The 23,254-nt window shown below is 37.8% G+C and overlaps 1 protein-coding gene across 4 annotated transcripts in view; it reads left to right on the top strand.

The window, feature by feature from the left end:
• The window catches only part of GSK3B (glycogen synthase kinase 3 beta), a 207,564-nt gene that overhangs the window by 160,756 nt on the left and 23,554 nt on the right, over positions 1–23,254 (top strand). For 2 of the 4 annotated variants that reach the window (XM_066347731.1, XM_066347729.1), the window contains 3 exons: positions 4,365–4,460; positions 14,316–14,354; positions 17,194–17,380. In XM_066347731.1, coding sequence (XP_066203828.1) covers positions 4,365–4,460; positions 14,316–14,354; positions 17,194–17,380 — 322 coding nt within the window. The remainder of the gene's footprint in view (positions 1–4,364; positions 4,461–14,315; positions 14,355–17,193; positions 17,381–23,254) is intronic. The other 2 variants (XM_066347732.1, XM_066347730.1) reach the window with 1 other exon arrangement.

Genomic DNA, 23,254 nt, shown 5'->3' with positions numbered 1-23,254 from the left:
CTACCTTATCTTCCAAATCACTTATTCAGTTATTTGCTTAGTTTAGCCTACTATTTATTCCTTCCAGTGTATTCTTCATTTCTGATACTGTGCTTTTCATTTCTGACTGTTTTTTATGGTTTCTATGTTTATTTTATTTTGTATTTATTTTATTTATTTTTTTAAGTGAGAGGAGGGGGGATAGTAAGACAGAGTCCCACATGTGCTAGGACCAAGATCCACTCAGCAACCCCCATCTGGGGCTGATTCCTGAGTAAACTGAGCTGTTTTTAGCACTTGAGACTGATGATTAGACCAACCGAGCTGTCCTCAGCACTCAGGTCCAACGCTCTAACCAATCAAGCCACTGGCTGCGGATGGGGGAGATGGGGGAAAGAAGCAGATGGTTGCTTCTCTTGTATACCCTGACCAGGAATTGAACCTGGGACCTTCATACACCGAGCCAATGCTCTATCCACTGCGCCAACTGTCCAGGGCTTCTATGTCCATTTTCATGCTGCTGCTGTTTTCACTAAGTTACTTAAGCAGCCTTATAACCATTTTTCTGAACTCTTTATGTGATAAATTGCTTGCTTCCATTTCATTTAACTTTGGGGGGGGGGGGAGATTTCTCCTTTCATTTGGTGCAAGTTTCCTTGTTTCCCCATTTTGGCTGCCTCTTTGTGTTTTATGTATTAGGTAGACCTGCTAATACTCTCAGCTTAGTTAGTAGGTGTCCTGTGGGACCCAATGCTGGAGTCTCCTTGATCACCTGCACTGGGTGCTCTAGACGTGACCCTCACGTGGGTTATGTGGGTCCTACTGTTGTAATTGAGTCTTGATTACTATTGGCCTGTTTGTGTATTGTGTTGACCCTCAGCCTTGCTGACTATAAAGATCAATCCCAACCACAGTGTATGAGCTGTTGTGCAGGTGCTTACCACAAAAGAAGAAATTTGCTTCAGCTGGTTGTGACGCCTACCAGGATCTCCCTTTTTATATGCTGCTTGTGAAACTAATTAGTTCCTCTAATTTTGCCTGAAGCTGGCCACTGGATGTGTTGTTTCTGGGGCCTCTTGGGAGGGACCTTGGTGTAGGCCACTGTCAGATGCTGCCTGTGACTGGCCCTGGGCAACCAATTTGGAGCTATCTATAAAGTGATCCACAGTTTGTGGCTGTCTCTGCTGGGCCTACCCACGGGAAGGACCAGGCTATACACCAAGGCTGGCTTTTATTGGCACCAAGCGCTGGGACAGGTCAGCAAAAGTCCCAAGGCACCTCGACATCTTCCACTGCCTGCGTCTACCTGCTGGTTGCCTGTTGTGCTCAGTCACAGAAAGAGCCACTGGCAGCATTCTAGTTGCATGAGGTCGGTTTTCAGTGAGTTATTAGGTAGCAGCAAGTTGTATTCACCAAATTAATGAAAATTAAATCCTTGTGTCAGTGCTAGGTCTGAGGCTACTCAGCAAGTTTCCCCAGGTGTACCAAGTTCAGCTGTTATTCCCTGCGTGCTTGCACACCTTTGTGGTGGGACAGGATCTCGTGTTATTAGGGTGAGGCCAGCAGGGTTTATGAGGCCCAAACAGGCAACATTTGGCTGTGTCAAGAGAGGGCTCTGCTCTGGTCATGTGTGTAAGGGGAAAATGTCCCTGGTTCTAGAGCCACACAACTCAGTCTTTCCCAGATTCTCTCTATAGCCTGATCTCAGTTGGGTGGGGCCACCAGCTAGCAGATCTCTTGTTGAGGGGGATGTACCAGTGAAGTAAAAGTTGGGTTCATGACCCCTGCCCAGAAGCCACACAACTTAATCACTGATTCCCCGTGAGTGCCCTTGGCCCAGCTACCTGACTCCTCAGCAGGACATGAACTCCACAGGATGGGGTGAGAGGGGGTCCAGAGAGTGTGGCTGTTCCTTTCTCCCAGGCTGATAGCCTATGGAGGGGAGTGTTCCACCTAAGAAAGATGGCATCTGCAGTGTGGGAGAATGACCCAGCACAGGGATCCCGGTGGCCACAAACCCCGTTCTGTCCTCATAGGACTCTAGTCTGCTCCACCCTCCCTCCACCAGAGCCTAGGCTGAGTGTCTGTGAATGAGATTTTGTGCATTGGCCCTTTAAGAAGGAACCTATGTCTCTAGCAGACCCTGCCTCTCCTTGGTAGACCAAACCCTGCTGATTTTCACAGCCAGATGTTATGTGGGCCCCTCTTCCCAGTTCTGGCACTCCGGCCTGGGGAGCCCAGCTTGGAGTGTTGGGCCACAGGCTTCTCACAGGGAACCTTCGTAGCCCTCTGGAGTCTCAGCTGCCACTAGTGGGAGCTCAGCCAGCCCCTTTGCATCTCCGCCCTTCCTACCAGTCTCGATGAGGTTTTTTTTTTTCAGTAAATCCTTGGTTATAAGACTTCTTTTCAGCTAGACTTCAGCCTATTACTCAGTTTGATTGTTCTATAATTTAGTTGTAAGTTCAGCTTGTTCCTGGGAGGAAGTAAGTGTAGCTTCTACCTACTCTTGCCATTTTAGATGGTCTCTTCTTTTTTTTAAATTACACGTTCTTTGTATATTCTAGATACAAGGTCTTTGTAGAATATATGTTTTTCAGATCTTTTCTTTCAGTCTGTAGCTTGACTTTTGTTTTCTTAAAAGTGTCTTTTGAAGAACAATACTGTCTGGAATGCTGAGGTCACCAGTTGGAAACCCTGGGCTTGCCTGGTCAAGGCTCATATAGGAGTTGATGTTTCCAGCTCCTCCCCCTTTTCTTTATCTCTCTCTCTCTCCTCTCTCTAAAAATGAATTTTAAAAATTTAAAAAGAATAAAAATAACAACACTCTTTAAGATTTTGATTAAGGCCTGAAAGTTTTAATGAGGTCTAGAGAATTAGCAACAACAACAATAAAATACTGAATTTCTTACTTTGCCCTATTATTCACTAGTTGCCACCACAAATCAAGTATGTATCATTACAGCCCACTCATTCTTCGCAACTGTCCTTGAATTGTAAATGGAATATTTTATTTCAACAAACTTGTTTTGTACTATAGGGTCTAGATGAATACTAGATGCCATTTTTTTTCAGAGTGCTCATTTTTAATATTCAGTGTTTCTTCCTGGCATCTGTCTTGTACACCTAGGTCCATATACTTTCCTTTGTTCACTGCCTACTGCAGCTCTAGAAGCAGTGAAGTGCTCAGTATATATTTTTATATTATAGTTGTGCTTTCTCTACATACAGATACGTAAGTGTATCATAATAGGGAATCTATTTTTTTGTATCTTCCATATATCATAGCATAGTTCTTTGTATACAGGGAACAATCACTAAATATTCAGTGATTGAATGGAATTATTATTATTTTTTTGTTTTGTTTTGTTTTTTGTTTTTTGCATTTTTCCAAAGCTGGAAACGAGGAGGCAGTCAGACAGACTCTGCATGCGCCCGACCGGGATCCACCTGGCATGCCCACCAGGGAGCAATGCTCTGCCCCTCTGGGGCATCGCCCTGTCACATCCAGAGCCATTCTAGCGTCTGAGGCAGAGGCCACAGAGCCATCCTCAGCACCCAGGCCATCTCTGCTCCAGTGGAGCCTCGGCTGCGGGAGGGGAAGAGAGAGACAGAGAGGAAGGAGAGGGGGAGGGGTGGAGAAGCAGATGGGCGCTTCTCCTATGTGCCCTGGCCGGGAATCGAACCCGGGACTCCTGCACGCCAGGCCGACACTCTACCACTGAGCCAACCGGCCAAGGCCAAATGGAATTATTGATGACCATGTTTGAGTATGGTTTTCCTGATTAACTTATTGATTAGAAAACTTTTGACCATACATTACTAAATGAATAAGAAGTATTCTCATTTCAGATGCCATCATTTCAATTGATTGTTTTCTAGTAGAATAAAGATGTCTGGTTTTTACTTGATTATTTTTGAGTGATCTTGTCCTGACCTGTGTTGGTGCAGTGGATAAAGCATCGACCTGGAAATGCTGAGGTTGCCGGTTCGAAACCATGGGCTTGCCTGGTCAAGGCACATATGGGAGTTGATGCTTCCAGCTCCTCCCCCCAGTCTCTCTCTCTCCTCTCTCTCTTCTCTCTAAAAATGAATAAACTAAAAAAAATTAAATTAAAAAAAATTAAATAAAAATATTTTTGAATGATCTTTTTTTTACAACCCTGGTATAACAGTATAATTATGGTAAAAGTTTGTGTAGGGTACTATAGCATGGGTCTGTAGTCAATTAAAAATTAAACGTCTTTCACAAAGGTCTGCTGTTTAACAAGTTGTGTATTTTATAACTTTGCAATTATTTTTCAATGAAACCAAGTACATCAAAACATAAGTACTGTTTTTGTTAAGTATACAGAAATATATGGCAATAACTTGCTTTCTCTGTCTAGGTCCTGGGGACACCAACAAGGGAACAAATTAGAGAAATGAACCCAAACTATACAGAATTCAAATTTCCTCAAATTAAGGCACATCCTTGGACAAAGGTGAGTCAAATAGAGTTTTTATAAAAGCTCATAACCAATAGTTAACTAAAGCTTGAGTGTTTCATTGTTCTTAAACTATTTTGAGACTAGATAGCTGCCCGAGGACAAAGTACACAGAAGTTGTACATGTAAAGATAGTTGGGTAGTTGTACTTCGGTGTTTCACTGACTGTATAGTTTGTCCCCATTGATTTCTTGTGAACAGTTTCAGCCTGTTTTTTTTTTTATTTTTTGGGTAAGGATAGCAGAGCTATATTATTAAAATATAGAATTTTATTAGGAGCAAAATTCACATATAAGTTTTGACTACTTACAGTTCAGGAGTTAATTTCTTGACATAGAGGTGCGTATTCATTCAGTATCATGCAGCCTATGAAAACATTTTATATGTTTATTCTTTGTTTAAACTATTTCTACATATATAGACCTAACTAGACTTGGACAATAGTAGTGTTTTTCTTTTGTTTACATTACTATTGATGTTTTGGGAGCAAGAATAAAAAGCAGATTTGATCTTGCTAGGGGTATACATTGAAAGCAGTCACAGGATGTCACTAGTCATTGAAAATCTAACCTCAACATTAGATGGAGCCAATTCTTAAGAACATAGGTGCTAATATACCAGAAAACTTTTAATATTTTTGCTTTGACACTTAATTGAAATGATTTTAAGAGAGATTTTATTGAAAATGTTTTTTTTAACAGTTTAGATAAACTGTGTTTGTGTTAGTTTATGAGATTAAGTGTGCAGAGAAAAAATTACATATATATTATAATAAAGTTTATAGCTAGAGCGGACCTCTAGTTTGCTCATTTTACAGATTCAGAAACTCTGGCCAAAGATACCAAGTGACTTATCCAAGATTAAATGGGTGGCTGTTAAAAAGCCAGCGCACTTCTATTTGTGTGCACACATGTGTATTTAATGCCAGCTCTTTTAAACTTCTAGTTATGTGCCTTGTACCCCCATTTACTTATATATTATTATATATTTTTGTGAGTTAGAAATGTTCAACTTTTTAATGTGTATATTTCAAGCAGAGATTTATTCTAACTATAAACCCTAATGAGATATATTTTTTCCTCTGCATACTTAATCTCATAAGTCAAATGGAGGTCTAAAAAAAACCCTCAAAATCATTTCAGGTAAGTGTTCTGTATTTAAAAATGTACATATAACAATTTGTTTTGAACATTGGTAAGTTCATCTAATTGATTCTAGGACTTTTATAATGAGTTGAAGTCATTTAGGGCTACAGTTGAAATAATTTACATCCCCAGATTCAAAGTATGTGTCTTTCTCTCTAAGTTGTTTTATAACACCAATTACTTTCCTTCAAGTTCTCACAATTGTATTACCTCTCTTCACTCAAAAAATCTTCTTGTTACTAATTATTTATATAGTGCTTAGAATCAAATACCTCAGTAGTATTTTAGTGCCAGAATTATAGGTTGCAACTTTCACTGACCAAGATGTCCTCTCCCCAGTTACTAAATTTATAACAAATACTAAATATTCTAAGATAAACCATTCTTTGGTTTTTGTACTTAAAGTTTATTATGAATCTATCTCAGTAATATTTAGGGTCTCTCACCTGGCTCCAAACTCAGAGAATCCCAGGTGGTCTATTTGGAGTTACAGGCTGAGTTGAATCCAATAAAGTTATTTCAAGTTAAAGTGTTTGTTAGTGGATTGTAGTGTACTATCATTTCAACCATGTTAAAGAAAAAAAAAAACTCAGAGAATTTTCTGTCTATTGAGTAAATACAGGGGCATATTCCAGAATGGAAATAGTAGTTTAAATGAAAAGAGTATGAGTAATTTTTTCTTTGTTCTGCATTTTTATTTTATTTTTTTGTATTTTCTTTAATATGTTATTTTTAAGAAGAAAGAAAAGTTCACACAGCATTTTTTTTATGTGTGTATTTTTTGATATTTTTTGAAGTTAGAAGTGGGGATACAGTCAGACAGACTCCCGCATGCACCTGACCGGGAACCACCCAGCATGCCCACCAGGGGGTGATGCTCTGCCCATCTGGGGCGTTGCTCCACTGCCGTGGGAGCCATTCTAGCACCTGAAGTGGAGGCCATGGAACTGTCCTCAGCATCCGGGCCAACTTTACTCCAATGGAGACTTGGCTACAGGAGGGGGAGAGAGAGAGAGGAAGGAGAAGGGGAAGGGTGGAGAAGCAGATGAGCACTTCTCCTGTGTGCCCTCGCTGGGAATCGAACCCAAGACTTCCACACACCATTGAGGTTATGAAACCTTATTTATCAGTCCCATCCTTATTTTTTTAAATCAAGACCTCCACCAATATTGGTGTGTGTCATCTTCAACACTTTTTTCCCTGGATTGTATCTTTCCAATTCAGGTATTAGCCAGAATGGAATGTGAGGAATGATAGATTATAATTAAAATGCAGCCTTCAGGAAACTTGTAGTAAATTTGTATTCTTTGCACTTTCCTTTGTTCTTTTGGGTTCCTGATATTTCCTTATTTCACACTAATGTTTTTCAAACTTGAATAATCTATATAAAAACCCTTTTATTTTGTTTTATGTAGGTTTCCATTCCTATATCATGTGTAGAATAATGGTTCAATTCTCCCACTTACTATGTTAAAACTACTGTGAAGTCTTTATTGGTTTCACTTGGTACAAATGCTTTTATTATGTCATAAGGACACTTATGTTAATTTCTCATTAGTACCCAACTAGGTTGGTGTTATAGTGGTTGTAAATACAAAATCAAATTCAGAAACAAATTTTATGACACTGCTCTGTCATGAATCTAGATGATCCAGGATGTGCTTATATTGATTTTTAAAAATAGGTTATCAATATGAAATTTTCTAGAGTGAAGTCAGTTCCCTTTACCTCCCATTATGATAATGGACACTAACTTGAGAAGTGTTTTCTTAGGCTAGGCAGGCAGGTTTTTTGTTTGTTTGTTTGTTTGTTTTAATACATAAATGTTGTTTTCTAAAGAGAAGAGCTTCTTGCCCTTGGAGGGCAGGTAAACAATCTGGAAACAAAAGCTGCTGTGCCTTTATTCAGCCTTCTGTTAGAATGCATTTTACCCCATTTCCTGAAGCTGTGGGCATCCTGGTTTCCTGTGCTGTGTATATACAGCTATGTATCACCCTAGGTCCAGGGAAACATTGAGGTGAGGGATTCACTATGCAGGAAAAATGGCAAACAGAAACACAAGACCATGAGGATGATCCCAGTGTGGTACAAGGCAGGAATCTGGAGAATTAGAAATCCAGTAGGTTGCCCCTGACTATTACCTAATAGCAGAGCAACCTAATTCACTGATAAAGCACATGTGGTTTAAGTAGGAAGTAGGAAAAGAAATCAGTGCTAGCTAATGTTTTGAGTGGGGATGAGCAAGATAAATCCCTCTGCGTTGGTATATATGCTGTATACTTCAAAGAATAAAAGCCAGATGCAAAAGTAGATTGAGAATTCGGTAGAAATGGAAATTAGTTGGAAACAGAGAGGAAGCTTAAATTCTGCATTTAGAATATGGAAGTATGATTAAACAGTAGCCTATCAGCTATGAAGCTAGTTTAAGCAGTGCTCCTACTGTTTGGGCCTTGAGTTTATTCTTTTGTTAAAATAACAATTAGCTGTTGTATTTTTTCTCTGAATTCTTTTGAAAACATAAAGTATGCATATAAAGGATTATTTCATTTTATTTCTAAATAAGGATTCTACCTTCAATGTAGTTTTGTGATTTTTTTTCTATCTCCACTGCTCTAACTTTAATTTAGGCCATCATAGAACAATTAAAACAACCTCCTACCTCCTACTAACTGATTTTCCTCCTTCAGTTTCACATATTTAACATTTTCCTTGCTGTCAGAGTTAGCTTTCTTAAAAGCAAATGTACTATGCCGTCACTCCTATTTAAAATTCTTCTCTGAAATGGCTCCAGTTGCAACGAGCAAGGGCCCCAGATGGTTAGAACATCGCCCCCTAGTGGACTTGCCAGGTGGATCTTGGTCACAGTTCATGCGGGAGTCTGTCTCTGCCTCCCCTCCTCTCACTAAATAAAAATAAAAAAAAAATCTTAAAATTCTTCTCTGATTCTTCATTGCCTTTAGGAAAATTTGACATGCATATAATGACAAGAGTGATTATATATCCCAATTTATGCTTGTCTGATGTAATTATTTTGCATGCCCCTTCACTCTCAAATGTTCCAGTTTGGATGACTAGTATACATTTACTCTGTTCCTCATCATTTCTACCTTTCCTTTCCAAAAAATAAGATAATTTAGTTCTTGTCCTGCTTGTAACATTCCCTGAAGCATCAAGTTGACAGAACACAGTCTCTTTCACAAGTTCTCCAGCTCCTCCACCCTTAAATGCATAGAGGTAGGCAATACATTTTAAAGGTAACGTTTAGGCCCTGGCTAGTTCGCTCAGTCAGTTAGAGCATCATCCTGAAACACCAGCGCTTCAGGTTTGATCCCTGTTAGGGCACATAATGGGAAGTGACACCAGTGAATGCACAACTAAGTGGAACAATAAATGAATGCCTCTCTCTATCTCTCTCTCTCTCTCTCTCTCCCCCCTCCCTCTCTCCCTCTCCCTCTCGCTCACTCTCCCTCTCCCTCTCTCTCCCTCTCTCTCCCTCTCCCTCCCTCTCCCTCTCTCTCCCTCTCCCTCCTTCCCTCCCCTCTTCCCCCCTCTTCTCCTTTTTCCCCTTCTTCTCTCTGACTCTCTAAAGTCAGTCACGTAAAAACTATTTAGTTAGGGATTTCTAGTAAGGTTATATTGTAATAGATGTGTGCCGCGCCCCCCCCCCCCCCCCCCCCCCCCGCTTTTGAGTTCCCAATTCTGCTAACCTTTTGTCTCAAGTTATTTAAGACAAGTATTCCACCTTTGTTCCAGTAGAAAATTATCCTATGGAGTCAGTTAGGTAACACAGATATCTGTATATTCTCTCAGATCAATGAAATTCATAAGTAATATGATTGTTTAGTCAGCAGCAGTTCTCAACCTGTGGGTCGGGACCCCGGTGGGGGTCGAATGACCAAAACACAGAGGTCGCCTAAAGCAATCGGAAATACATATTTTATTTAAAAATGTATTGTATAATAAATATTTATTTTCCGATGGCTTTAGGCTCACTTCTCCCATGAAATATTTTCTGGTTATCCAAGTTTCCATGATTATCCCCACCACATAATTCCTGTAAGTACCTACCAAGTCATACCATATCAGGGGTCTCAAACTCAACTCAGCATGTGGGCCGCAGAGCAAGATCACAGCCGTTAGGCGGGCCACACTAGGCACTAGGTCTACAAAAGGCAACTGTTAAAACGCAACACTTTTCTCACTGCAGTTGAAAACAAAAAAAAATCAGTACAACAAGCACAATCGTACATGCAGTTTACTCAGTGTCACAAAACGACCAGAAACTGTAGTTCGCATCACAACTGCTGTTAACTAAGCTAATATCTAGCTAGGATGCTAGAGAAATGAAAAATACAAGTAGGCCCCTAGGCTTACTTAATTTTATCCAAAATATTTTGAACTTCGTGGATTAGTCTGCGGGCCACACAAAATTGTTCGGCGGGCCGCACAAAATTGTTCTGCGGGCCGCGAGTTTGAGACCCCTGTACTATATGTATTATAGCAGTTTCTAATTTCTTTCCATAATTGGAATAAGTGGATACCTATTGCCTAAAAATGTTTGCTGTTAGGTTTTTGGCAAACATGATAGCTTACCTAATAGTTAAGTGTTTATAGAATATGTGGGACCATAGATCATTTTTGTTAAGTATCCCAGAATGCATTATCCACAAAATCAATTCTTACAATCTTGATTTCTTAGAACATTGTCTATGTGTTTCAAACAGAGTAAGCAGAAAATTGAGTTCTGTCATTTCAGCTATCCATGGAATCAGACTTAATTGAAAAATTGTATTTCCTATGCTTAAAGCTAAACAATTATTATTATTATCATCATCATCATCATCATTTTTAAGTTAGAGGAGGGGAGATAGACTCCTGCATGCCCCTGGACGGGGATCCACCTGGCAACCCCTATCTAGGACCGACGCTCAGACCAACCATGCCATTCTCAGCATCTGATGCTGACACTCGAACCAATTGAACCACTGGCTGTGAGAGGAGAAGGGGGAGAGGGAGGAGAAGAGAAGCAGATGGTCATTTCTCATGTGTGCCCTGACCAGAAACCGAACCCAGGACGTTCACACGCCGGGCCAACGCTCTATGCACTGAGCAAACTGGCCAGGGCCAACAATTATTTTTTAAAGACTTGATCATCTTACAATTTTTTGAGCCTTTCAGTGTAAGATTTTTCACTTAGCTTACCCATTTTAACTGTAGTTTAACACGTTATCAAAAAATGCCTTCAGGGGGACATGGAGAACACAATACAAAAATTGTCTTTAATCATTTTCTTGCAGGTTCACTTTATTTAGCTTTCCTGGTCTCACTCATTTTGCTCACATGTATGCAGAAAGGATAAAACTGTATTGGGGATTTCTGTTGGTTTCTAAGGTTGGCACTTAATCTGTTTTGTTTTATTGCTTAAGTGTGAATCAGTTTCTATATTATTATTTAAGCCCCTCTGCCCTGAACATTCTACTATCCATTATAACTTTTCTTATGAATACATTGTGTTCTCTATTGCATTTCCTCACAACATCTTTATTAATGCTAGAATAATCAGTTTTTCTTTTCTAACATTGTTTTCTATGTGATTAGACTTTCAGTTTATACTAACTAGACTCCCATTTTTTGCTGGAAACTAGGCTTACTAAGGTGGATAATCCATATGTGAGAAGAATAATATAAAACATAAAGAATACTTTTTATCATTTTTTCTTTAAAACCCAAATAACCAGTGCTGCAAAGGATGCAAAAGAAGTAAAATACAGTCCTTGTCTTCGAAAAGCTTACAGGTGATACAACTGACTCAGTTATAGAATAATATATACTAATATATAAGCATTTATGTGATTGCTATAGGTGTTCAAAGGTGTTTAATATGCTATAAGTATTATAAGACAGATCTACAGTGACGGTGGTGGAGGGAAAATGGAAGCCTCTTTAAAAAGTGATAGAAGGGCCCAGGTTGGAGGGGATCCTGAAGGAGGATTTAGATTTCCTTTAGGTATATGTGTGTTAGAATTGTAGCCTAGGGGACTGTCCCTTAAGATGGGGAAGTAGGAATGAAAAGGAAATATTCTTGTATTCTTAGGAAGGTCAGCCTGACTACAATAACTATTTCATGAATGATGAAAGATTAAATTGGATGTGTGGACATTTGGTAAATCACAATTCTGTGTAATACTATTTTAGCAATGATGTTAGAGGGAGAAATTAGATTGCATAGTTAGGTTAAATGCTGATATCAAAACATACATACAATTTCTTACATGTAGTGAAACGCAGGAAAAGTCAATAAGTCTTTTAATTAGTGCAGATGAAATTTATTGAATGCTAGCTGTGTTGTGGCTAAGGAAAAGGTGCTTGTGTTTCTTATGAATTATGTACTATATGTGAACACTTAAGTAGACTAAAGTTTTTTTCTTGGTTAATTAACTTAATCATCATAATCAGAAATCCATGGCATCCTCTTTTAATTCTATATTTAGGTTTACAAATTACAAATAAATTTAAGTGATTAATAGATTACTTGAGTGTAGTTAGTACTGGGGTGGCTCTTTGGAATGTTTAAGGTTGATCAGTCTTTAACATTGGGGACTTGTATATTTTGTGTATAACCAGAGAACAGTGTCTGTGTTATACATTTATTACAATAAAAACCAGGGAGGAATAGCTGTTTGTAATAGGCATGGCCCTTGTATATTCCTACTTAGATTAACTAGCATTGTCCATAGGCATTTTTACATTGCTCTGGTTGGTTGTTTAATGCAGTAGAATTATTGAGATCTGTCTGAGAATCAACCATAGGCCTTTGCATGGTATACATGATTGTTTATAAATAGTAATTTTAAACGACTAAAGATTCAGTCATAATAATTAGCTTCAGGTCGAAATTTGATATTATTTGATAGCAAAAGTCTATTCTAGGATGTCTAAGGGAATATTGCCTTGACCATTTTTGAGTTATTCAAATGCAAATTTACTTTGAATAATTCTTTATTTAAGGACTTTTTTGCATTTGTTCAATATCATAGATTCTTTCTTTTTGAAACACTTAATTTTTTCTGTTAGTTTCTTCTATGGACTAGAATTTGTGATGAGAGTTTATCTCAATTTAAGAAAATGTGTTGCTGCACAGGTGAGGTAGTATTTGAATCACTTGAAAGTTCATGTCAGTGTTTTGATTCTTTTCAATTTTTTTCTTTTTCTTTTCTTTCTTTCAGTTATTAATATATTTACTTTGTTCTGTTTTGTTTTATTTATTTACTTCTGTTTTTAGTTTTTACAGGGGTGATTTGGGCTCTTCATGGCCTTGCTGACGTACTTGGCTGGCCATCTTTAGTCTGTGCACTAATTGTTAGTTGGCCCAGTTGAGTCTTACTTTGTGCTCTGTTTTTTTAGTCTGGTTTTCTACTTTTGTCACCTGGTTGTGTTTTAGTTCATGAGAGATTTTTATTCTGATGGGCCGGATTTTAATCTGTGTACTAAATTTTAGTCTGCAGACTAAAAGTAATCCGCGGATTATTTATTTTTGCAAAATATTTAATTCCCCCACTGGAAACTATCCTAAAAGAATGTTAAATTCTCTTAGAATAGCCAAGGGAATTCACAGCTACTGGTGAATTCTGCCATTGTTTGTTCTCAATACCTAGACATAATAGACCCTACTACCTCTCTTGCATATTTGGCTCCGTTGTGCCTAGGTGTTGGTGTACATTACTCTGCATGTCACCTATAACTGTGACTGTCCCTTAGTTGTATTGTTTATTGTATATATTTTTGTTTAGCTTTTGGTGGGTGAATTGGGCATATTTGCAGATGGAACTGTGTTGAATTTGTAGTGCTCAAAGATGTAGGATTTTTTTCAGTGATTTTTTTCCAAGAAAGAAAGAATGTTTTATATTTATTTTTCCTAAATAATGGGTGCAAGGGTATGAGGGGGCAAAGCCCACAGTAGAAAATGTAAGTTTATACCCGCACTCCTGAGGTGATAGATATGTCTTATTTCCTGAAGAGTCCTAAGATAATGAGAACGTCAGCAAATATCTTTTAGCAGGGAAGTCAATCCAAAATGGAGAATAATCCGCGGTGGCCTGATCCTTCTTAGCTCACACAAATTGAAAATATCTGGCTTGAAATTTATAGTAATATAAATTAAATATATTTATTACTTTCCTCTCATCACTAATAATTTAGCAAAAAAAATGTTTATACTGTCTAACTGGAATACGTTGCTAGAGAAAAATTAGCATACTGGAACTCATATCTTTAAAAGAAGTCTTAAATGCCCCCTCCCAGCCATGTCAATGGACGATGAATCCAGGTCATAGAAGACCAAACACTTTACTTTGGGAACTTTACTTCTAGATTTCATTTTAATTTTAACTTATTTTGGTTTTGTATTTTTTTAATAAATGCACTGGCATTGGAACATAATAAACTAAAATTAAAATGTTTCTTTACTGTGCCTCACCATTGCGCAATCAAAAAATTTTTTGCATACACTGTAGTGAAATAATTTTTAAAACTTGGACTTGCTACTGTGGAGACTGATGTTTAAAGTTTATAACTGTATAAACATTTTCTATGTCCCCCCCCACACCATGGATTTCTTATAACATTGGATATATTTTTCCTTGCTGGACTATTCTCTTTTGGATTGACTTCCCCTGTTTGGATTATTTCACTGCATTATCATCTTTAGGATTCATCAGGAACAGGACATTTCACCTCAGGAGTGCGGGTATGTACTTAATTTTTTTTTCCCAAAATTTCAGGGCAGGTCTATAAAACTAGGGGGAAAACTTTTTTAAAAGGTCTAACAGTTATTCATTCTTGAAATGTAACAGTAAAAACAATGTAGGTAGCTCTGATTTCTGTTTTCATTCACTGTATGATACAGATTTTGCTTATGGTATATTTAGATTGTCAGTTTTCTGAGTGATTTATTGACATCTGCTGCAGTTTTAGGAATCCTCGGGTTTGAACATCGTTTTGACAAGAATAAATATTGATGGAGGTCCATGGAACCAAAGATTCTGAATGTTAAGCAATTAAAATGAGTCAAGAACAGATGCAGCAGCAGAAACTTCTTTATTAAAAGTCAAATTTCAGTAGTTATTGATTTTCTTTTCTTTAGACAAAAAGATAATTCAGAAGAGCTATTTCCTAGTTTGGCATATACTTTTGGGAAGTTGCCTGCTACCAGACCCTGTTTCATGGTCAGAAATCTGAACTTTAGGAGATATTTGACTTCACATAAGTTTCTGCTTAAACCTTTATCTAAAGTACTGAACCAAAGCTTTTCTCATCAGGAATCTTTCAAAGGGCTTAAAGTAATAATAGATACATTTTTAAAAGTTAGGTTAAGTCTTGTTTTTAATGTAGGCTGTTAAAATGAATTTTTTAAAATTGTCTTTGACTCTTTGATTCCATGAGGTAGGGTTCCCTGGCAAAATAGACTACTATGTGTCTTAGTTACTAACATGGGTGATTACTTGTAACCTGTAAGATAACAAAAAAGATGTGGATGACTTTTATTTTAATAATCAGAAATAAGATTTTAATACTGGTTTATTAGTAGCTTTAACACAAAACCTTTATTAATATAACATGAAATTTTAAAATTTGAAATACACTCACTGTTCAGCTATCCTATATTTGAATGTTAACAGGAGATATTTTTTCTTTTAATTCTACTTATGTGCCTCCCATATTGGTGCAGAAGCATTTTTTTTTATTATACCAGCCAGCAAACTAAATGTATATGCTGTCCAATAAATGCAAGCTGTACTCAGGGATAAAATATGTGAGTAGTGCTTAATATTTTTATAGAATATTTTCTGAGGTTTCCTACTGTTTCCTTTTACATATGAGTTTGATTATGGACTTGAGTAGGGAGCACAAGAGGAACAAATGGCCAAGAGCAGTAGAAGATCTAAACATTTCAAATAATACAATAGTTAGGTTTTCTTGACTGAGGCAAGTCAGATCACTCAGGAATAAAAGAACAGTTTTTAACCTTACAGAGGGTTTTCAATCATAGCCAAATAAATTGACAAGACCTTCAATATTCTTAAATAAATTTGAGATCCTACTTAAATCATTTTCTCAGTTTCCATGGAAAATATCTATTAATATCAAACTTTGTATAAAAACAAAAGGGAAAACAAGTTTTCTCTATAGAAACTACTCTTATAGGCCTGACCTGTGGTGGCACAGTGGATAAAGCGTCGACCTGGAAATGCTGAGGTTGCCGGTTCAAAACCTTGGGCTTGCCTGGTCAAGGCACATATGGGAGTTGATGCTTCCAGCTCCTCCTCCCTTCTCTCTCTCTTTCTCTCTCTCTGTCTCTCTCTCCTCTCTCTGTCTCTCTCTCTCTCTCTGTCCTCTCTAAAAATGAATAAATAAAATAAAATAAAAAGAAACTACTCTTATAGTCTCTTAATGAACCCTATAATAGTAACTAGTTCTCCTACCTTTAGTGAATACCCAGATTTACCTGAGCCATTCCCATTAGGAAACCTTAGCCTCCCAGGCTTCTCCATGCCTTGTCACAATCTACATGTCTTCTTCTCACTTGTGAGTCTATTTCCTTTCATTTATACACTTGTGTTCTTTTAATACATCTGTTTACCTTTACCACTGCCACTATCACACCTTCTCTTTGATTCTGTGTTCTTCCTATCAAGATATATGTTTCATTTTTTGTTTGTTTCGCAGGCTTTCTGTCTACTCACTTATTTTTATTTCTTTTCTCCTTCTGCTTTTATTCTTTAAATATTCATAATTTGAAACAAAGTATATATTTTCATAGCTTTATATATTGTTAGGTTTTTTAAAACATAGATAAGCAGAAAGCTTTTTATTCCTTTAAGCAGAATAATTTGTTTGCATTTTGCTTCAGTATAGCTTTCAGTTGACTTTTTCTGTGAGTTAATGGCTGTTAATGAACACTACATTTCTCTCTTCCTGATTAAAACACTAGAGTATGCAAACAAATGAGCATAATTTGGCCATGTTCATGTCAAATTCTGGGTATTCAAGAATTTCTTCAAATAACGATAGGTACTGTTTATTGAAGAGATAATACCAAATCATTTACATTTATAGACTTAGAGTAAATAGTTTTTCTTTTTTAAGACAGTGATTGCCAAATTCAAACAGTGCTGTCCATTATCAGCTATTGTCCTGCTTTTAAAAATCACAAAAAAGAGGCAAAGTTTTTACCTGCTACCATACTCATATAACCTTTAAACATTTTTAATCTTCCAGAACCACCCTTTGTCTTGTGCCTGTCATACTTTGTGTGCATGTTTGATTGTTCTGCTTTATGACTAGCATATATAGAGTTTCTGTCACTTCCCCTAGCTTTTTCTCTGAGCTTTCCTCCTGTAGTCTTTAATTAGCAGTTCACCCCAGTGTGGTGAATCATATACAGTTAACTCTTTTTATTCTAGAAGGTTCTTTCACAAATGCAACCATGTTTTTGTACGTGGTGGGAATTAACTCAGTTCTCAGAGGATAAATTGCTAATACTATTAAAAAACATTAATTGTTATTTTCCTTTTTTTGTACTGCAGGTCTTCCGACCCCGAACTCCACCAGAGGCAATTGCACTGTGTAGCCGTCTGCTGGAGTATACGCCAACTGCCCGATTGACACCACTGGAAGCTTGTGCACATTCATTTTTTGATGAGTTACGGGACCCAAATGTCAAACTACCAAATGGGCGAGATACACCTGCACTCTTCAACTTCACCACTCAAGGTAATTTTAGACACTTAGCTCTTTTACTGTCTGAGAAAGCTGCATATGGCTATGAAGAGACACTCAGGGGATTAAAGTCTGTAGGACAAGAATGAACATGCAAATGTCAAAGATCCTTTCTGACCGCTTACTTGGCCACTACTTGTATGGTTTTGAACAAAATAGTGGCAGATAAAAATTTCCAAATAAGTATAGCTTCTCTAATTTTTAGCAGATTTTATTATAATAAATTTTGGCATATGAGAAGTTACAGATATTTCACTGATATGACTAATGTACGGTTTAACCTTCAGGTTTGTATCTGAAATTTAGAACATGCTACATTTCTTGTTTCCCAAGGCTTTATTTATGTCAAGTTTTTTAAACCTAGAAATAAATTAATGGCTATATTTATATAAATTCAGATATCATACAAATGGAGAACTAGAAGGCTCTCTTTTTTAAAACTTATGTAAGTGATACAACAAAATTCTCATCCTCTCTGGGGCTTGGTGTCATTGCTGCTGCTGTGAAAACAATAAAAGGAAAACTGAGTTTGTGCATTGCTAGTTTCTGAAAGATGCAGGGGTAGTCATTATTTCCTCACCACTTCTGTGCTCACTGTTCTTTTTTCTCTGATAGGACACTAAGTGTCATTTGACTTTTGGTGATGGGCACACAGTGCAGTCAGCAGTTCAGATGCTATAGAGATGTTTACCTGAAACCTAACCATTCTTATTGTCACCCCATTAAACTTAATTTCTAAGTTTAAAAAATGAAAAAAAAAAGACATTAAGTGATTTATTTAATTAGCCACACTGCCTCAAACAATGTGATTATTTTCAAAACTGAACATTAAAAGAGTACAATTTCTTATAGATAAAATGTGCAGTAAATAGTTGATTGGCTGATTAGTTAGCTTAGTCAAGCAAAAAATGTAAAGGGGAGATGGAGAGCTTTCTGTGACCAGGAAACAGATATATTTTCTTTATTCTAAGGTGAATTTTTAACCCTTATTTAAGTTGAATGTGGACAAATGCATTGCTTAAGCAACAGATTTTGAAGACATGAGTTGCTAGTAAAATAGACTTGGATGATTCTGTTTTCTCTAATCTTTAGCTGTCAATCTGATATAGCTACTAAATAGTCTTAAAGTATATTCATAAAAGAAAACTGTTCAGATAGTCTGAGACTGTTAACTCTGACTATTTAGATTTAAGGCTGATCAGAAATCATTTGGAATATTATTTTAGGTCCCGGCTATGCCATTTAAAAAAAAATTAATGTATACCAGATAGGAGATACAAATAGGCAGAAATGAATATAGAGCCTGGAAAAGTGAAGACTTAAGGGACTCTTGAAAGCTGTCTAAAAATCCCTCAACAACTGTTTTCTAATGAAGGGAGTAAACATACTTTTCCCTCCAGATTGCAAAGTTGAAAATAGCAAAAAATTAGCAGTATATATTTGGACTTACTATAGAGACAACTTCAGTTCCTGGCACAAATAGAGACGGAATAAAGTTTTAAAGAATGATGAAGTTTTCAGTTGTTTAACAATGGAATAAGTTGTTTTCAAAATATTGATCTCTGCTTTGGGAAAAAGTTGAATAGTGTCAAATAATGTAGATAGGATTACTTCAATTTGGATGGAGGTTAGATTGGGAGACTCTTCTTGGTTTCTTGTAAAGATTCTGTGATTCCATGTCATAAGTTTTAGAATGATTAAGAAGGTAATTTTTATTTTTAATTCATAGTGCTTTTGTTTTAATCAGAATAATACGTGTAAATTTAAACCCTGACCAGATAGCTCAGTTGGTTAGAGCATCATCCAATGCACAGAGGTGGTCAGTTCAGTCCCCGGTCAGGGCACATACAGGAACAGATTGATGAGACTGATGTTTCTGTCTCTCTCTCTCGCTCTCCCTCTCTCTTTAAAATCATTAAGTAAGCATATAAAAAAAAAAGGAAAATAATACATGTAGATTTAATAAAATGCTGAAAATACAAAAAGTATAGAGAAAATTAAAATACTCCCAAAATACCACTTTAGCATTCAAAATAATCACTATAGGGTTTCATGGTGGATCTATTTTTTATCTTTTTTCTAACGTGTATACTGATAAATCCTTGACTCTAAAGTGATAATCAGTTTTCCCATTAAGAAGATTTCAAAAGAATTTTTTGTTTAGCACAAATGTATTTAAATTTATATATTATATAAAGTTAATATTAATTTAAGAATTTTACTTTTTTATATCTAAAATGAAACAGTTTTTTAAAGCTCTTTATCTACATCTTTTTTTTTTTTTGGTATTTTTCTGAAGCTAGAAACGGGGAGAGACAGTCAGACAGACTCCCGCATGCACCCGACCGGGATGCACCCAGCACGCCCACCAGGGGCGACACTCTGCCCACCAGGGGGCGATGCTCTATCTTTGCTCCAATGGAGCCTTGGCTGTGGGAGGGGAAGAGAGAGACAGAGAGGAAGGAGGGGGTGGGGGTGGAGAAGCAAATGGGCGCTTCTCCTATGTGCCCTGGCCGGGAATCGAACCCAGGTCCCCCGCACGCCAGGCCGACGCTCTACCGCTGAGCCAACTGGCCAGGGCCTATCTACATCTTTGACATATGTGTCTTTGTAATCAACAGAGCTGCTTTTTGAACCATCTATCATAGATCTTTAGTTTACATTACCTAAATTTTTTTGATAGGAAATACTTTTTGAATCTATGTGAGGCCAGCATTGGAAATTCTACCAGCACCTGTTTACACAAATTTTATTTTCTTTTGTACTATAGGTATATGTTTATTATCTGTATTATATAACTATTTACTGGATTGCTTTTTTTTTCCCCCCAGAGACAGAGTCAGAGGGATAGACAGGAACAGAGAGAGATGAGAAGCATCAATTATTAGTTTTTCGTTGTGACACCTTAGTTGTTCATTGATTGCTTTCTCATATATGCCTTGACCGTGGGCCTTCAGCAGACCGAGTAACCCCTTGCTCAAGCCAGAGACCTTGGGTCCAAGCTGGTGAGCTTTGCTCAAACCAGATGAGCCCGCGCTCAAGCTGGTGACCTCGGGGTCTTGAACCTGGGTCCTCCGCATCCCAATCCGACGCTCTATCCACTGCACCACCACCTGGTCAGGCTGGATTGCTTTTAAAATGGTCTCTAAAAGGCTTTTGCATGTAATGACATCCAATACTTATTACAGTGGAGTCTTGGCATCAGAAACTTAAGTTGGTGTTAAATTGCTTTGCCTCCTTTTTTTACTTTTGTCAGGTGACCTTGAAGTTTCCAAGACCAACATTGATTGAGATTTTTTTCATACTAAATGTCTCCTCCAATGAATACTTTGTTTCTCACAATACACAACTGAGGAAAGCCCCTGTTGCCTGACAGGTGGTGACACAGTGAATGGAGCATTGACCTGGGACACTGATGTTTCAGGTTCGAAACCCCAAGGTTGCTGAGTTGCACAAGGGGTCAGGTCGCTGGTTCACCTGGAGTCCACCGATCAAGGCACATATGAGAAGCAATCAATGAACAACAATTAAAGTGCCGCAGCTACCAGTTGATGCTCCTCATCTCTCTCCCTTACTGATTGTCTCTTTCTCTCTCACCAAAGAAAGAAAGTCTCTGTCAATGAGCACCTTGGTAGAAAACCAAATACAACATAGTATTAATGATGGGTATCTTTGGAGAATAATTCCCCTTATCGCCAGACACACATGGTACATACTTTTCAGTGTGTATGTGCACTTTGTGTGTTGATCAAAACTAAGATATTAAACTGTTTGACCAAATTTTAAAATTCTGGATTAAGCCCTGGCCGGTCAGCTCAGTGGTAGAGCGTCGGCCTGGCGTGCAGGAGTCCTGGGTTCGATTCCCAGCCAGGGCACACAGGAGAAGCACCCATCTGCTTCTCCACCCCTCCCCTTCTCCGTCCTCTCTCTCTCTTCCCCTCCCGCAGCTAGGGCTCCATTGGAGCAAAGTTGACCCAGGCACTGAGGATGGCTCTGTGACCTCTGCCTCTGGCGCTAGAATGGCTCTGGTTGCAGCAGAGCAACGCCCCAGATGGGCAGAGCATCGCCCCCTGGTGGGCATGCCGGGTGGATCCCAGTTGGACGCATGCGGAAGTCTGTCTGACTGCCTCCTCACTTCTAACTTCGAAAAAATACAAAAAATAAATTTAAAAATTCTGGATTAATTTTCACTGTTCACATACACCATTTTTGAAATACACTGGGTCCCCCTTTTCCACAGTTTTGCTTTCCACGGTTTCAGTCACCCATGGTCAACCACAGTCACCTTACTTCCTCTCATCATATAAGCAGTATATCATCTTATATCACAAGAAGGTAGGTACAGTACAATAAGCTATTTGAAAGAGAGAGAGACCACCTTCACAGTAACTTTTGTTACAATATATTGTTATAGTTCTAGATTATTATTAACTAATAACTATTGTTGTTAATCTCTTACTGTGCCTAATTTTTAAATTATACTTTGTCATAGGTATGTATGTATAGGGAAAAAAGATAGTATGTATAGGGTTCAGAACTATCCTCAGTTTTAGGCATCCACTTGGGGGTCTCACTCTGTGGATAAGAGAGGACCACTCTAATTACATTTGATTTATTAGTCACTTTCATATAAGTGGAGTCATATATGTTACCTTTTATATCTGACTTCTTTTAGTTAGTAAGATAAACCTGCCACCATAAACAGAGCTATGAAGAGTAAACACTTAAATAAAATATAATGTTATATTAAAGCTTAGAATAGCACTGATTGCAATTTGATGTTTGTTACTGTGCCACGAGTAATTAGCCATAAATGGTAATTAGTATTACTTTTATATATCAAAAGAAGTATTTCTGTGATTAGCTGGAATAAGAAGAAAGATGAACAGATGAGAGACAGAAAACTTTGAGCACCTCTGGCATCTTGGATTTACAACTCAGGAAACTATCAGATCTGTCATTTTTCTGGCACTGAGCTTCAGTGTTCTAGGACCCCTTGATTGACGTATTATCTGCATCCAGACATTGGAAACCAGGCCGTGCCTTTGGCACACCCCCTTTACTCCAGTCATTGGATTTCAAAGTTTGGACATGACTGAAGCAAGCTTTAGAAAGCAGGTGGAATCAGGAAATTCCAACAGGGATCGATATTTCTTTTTATTCACCAGTTCCTTGCCTATTCCAATGCTGAAATATATTGGGATATAGTTTGTTTTGTATGTTTTAAAGATGAGTCTCCAATTAACCCCACCACAAACATTTCTGATTCCAATTTTCTACCCAATTGGTATGAAATTTTAACAAGTGAAATTATTTTAACAAGCACTGTGGGCATAGGGCAGAATACAAGGATTGGGCATGGGTGAGTAAAAATTATCAGCTATTTATATCCATATTATTTAGTTTGAAGAATTTACTGCTTTACCACTTAGCTGGGTTATTTGAGAGAAAAGTAGTTTTGTGGGGAGATAAAGAGCAGTAGTGGATTATTGGCTAGGCCAGAAGAAGGGAGAACTGCTTAAATGAGAATAAAAATAGAATATTTAGGGCAGCCAGAGAGCAATAAGCAAACTAACACAGATGTGGGTGTCTTGGAGTGCAGGGGCAAGAGTATCTAGATGTGAGGAAAGTGGACAGTGAGATAGAAAAGGGGATTCAGAAAACAAGTGAAAAAAAGGACAGTAAAAGGAAGAGTAAGGAGCACAAAAGCATCAGAGAAAGATTTTTTTTTTTTTTTCATTTTTCCAAAGCTGGAAATGGGGAGGCAGTCAGACAGACTCCCGCATGCGCCTGACCGGGATCCACCCGGCATGTCCACCAGGGGGCAATGCTCTGCCCCTCTGGGGAGTTGCTCTGTTGCATCCAGAG

The sequence above is a fragment of the Saccopteryx leptura genome, chromosome 8, assembly GCF_036850995.1.
Source record: "Saccopteryx leptura isolate mSacLep1 chromosome 8, mSacLep1_pri_phased_curated, whole genome shotgun sequence".
NCBI lineage: Eukaryota > Metazoa > Chordata > Mammalia > Chiroptera > Emballonuridae > Saccopteryx > Saccopteryx leptura.
This window is presented reverse-complemented; position numbering and strand designations above follow the sequence as displayed.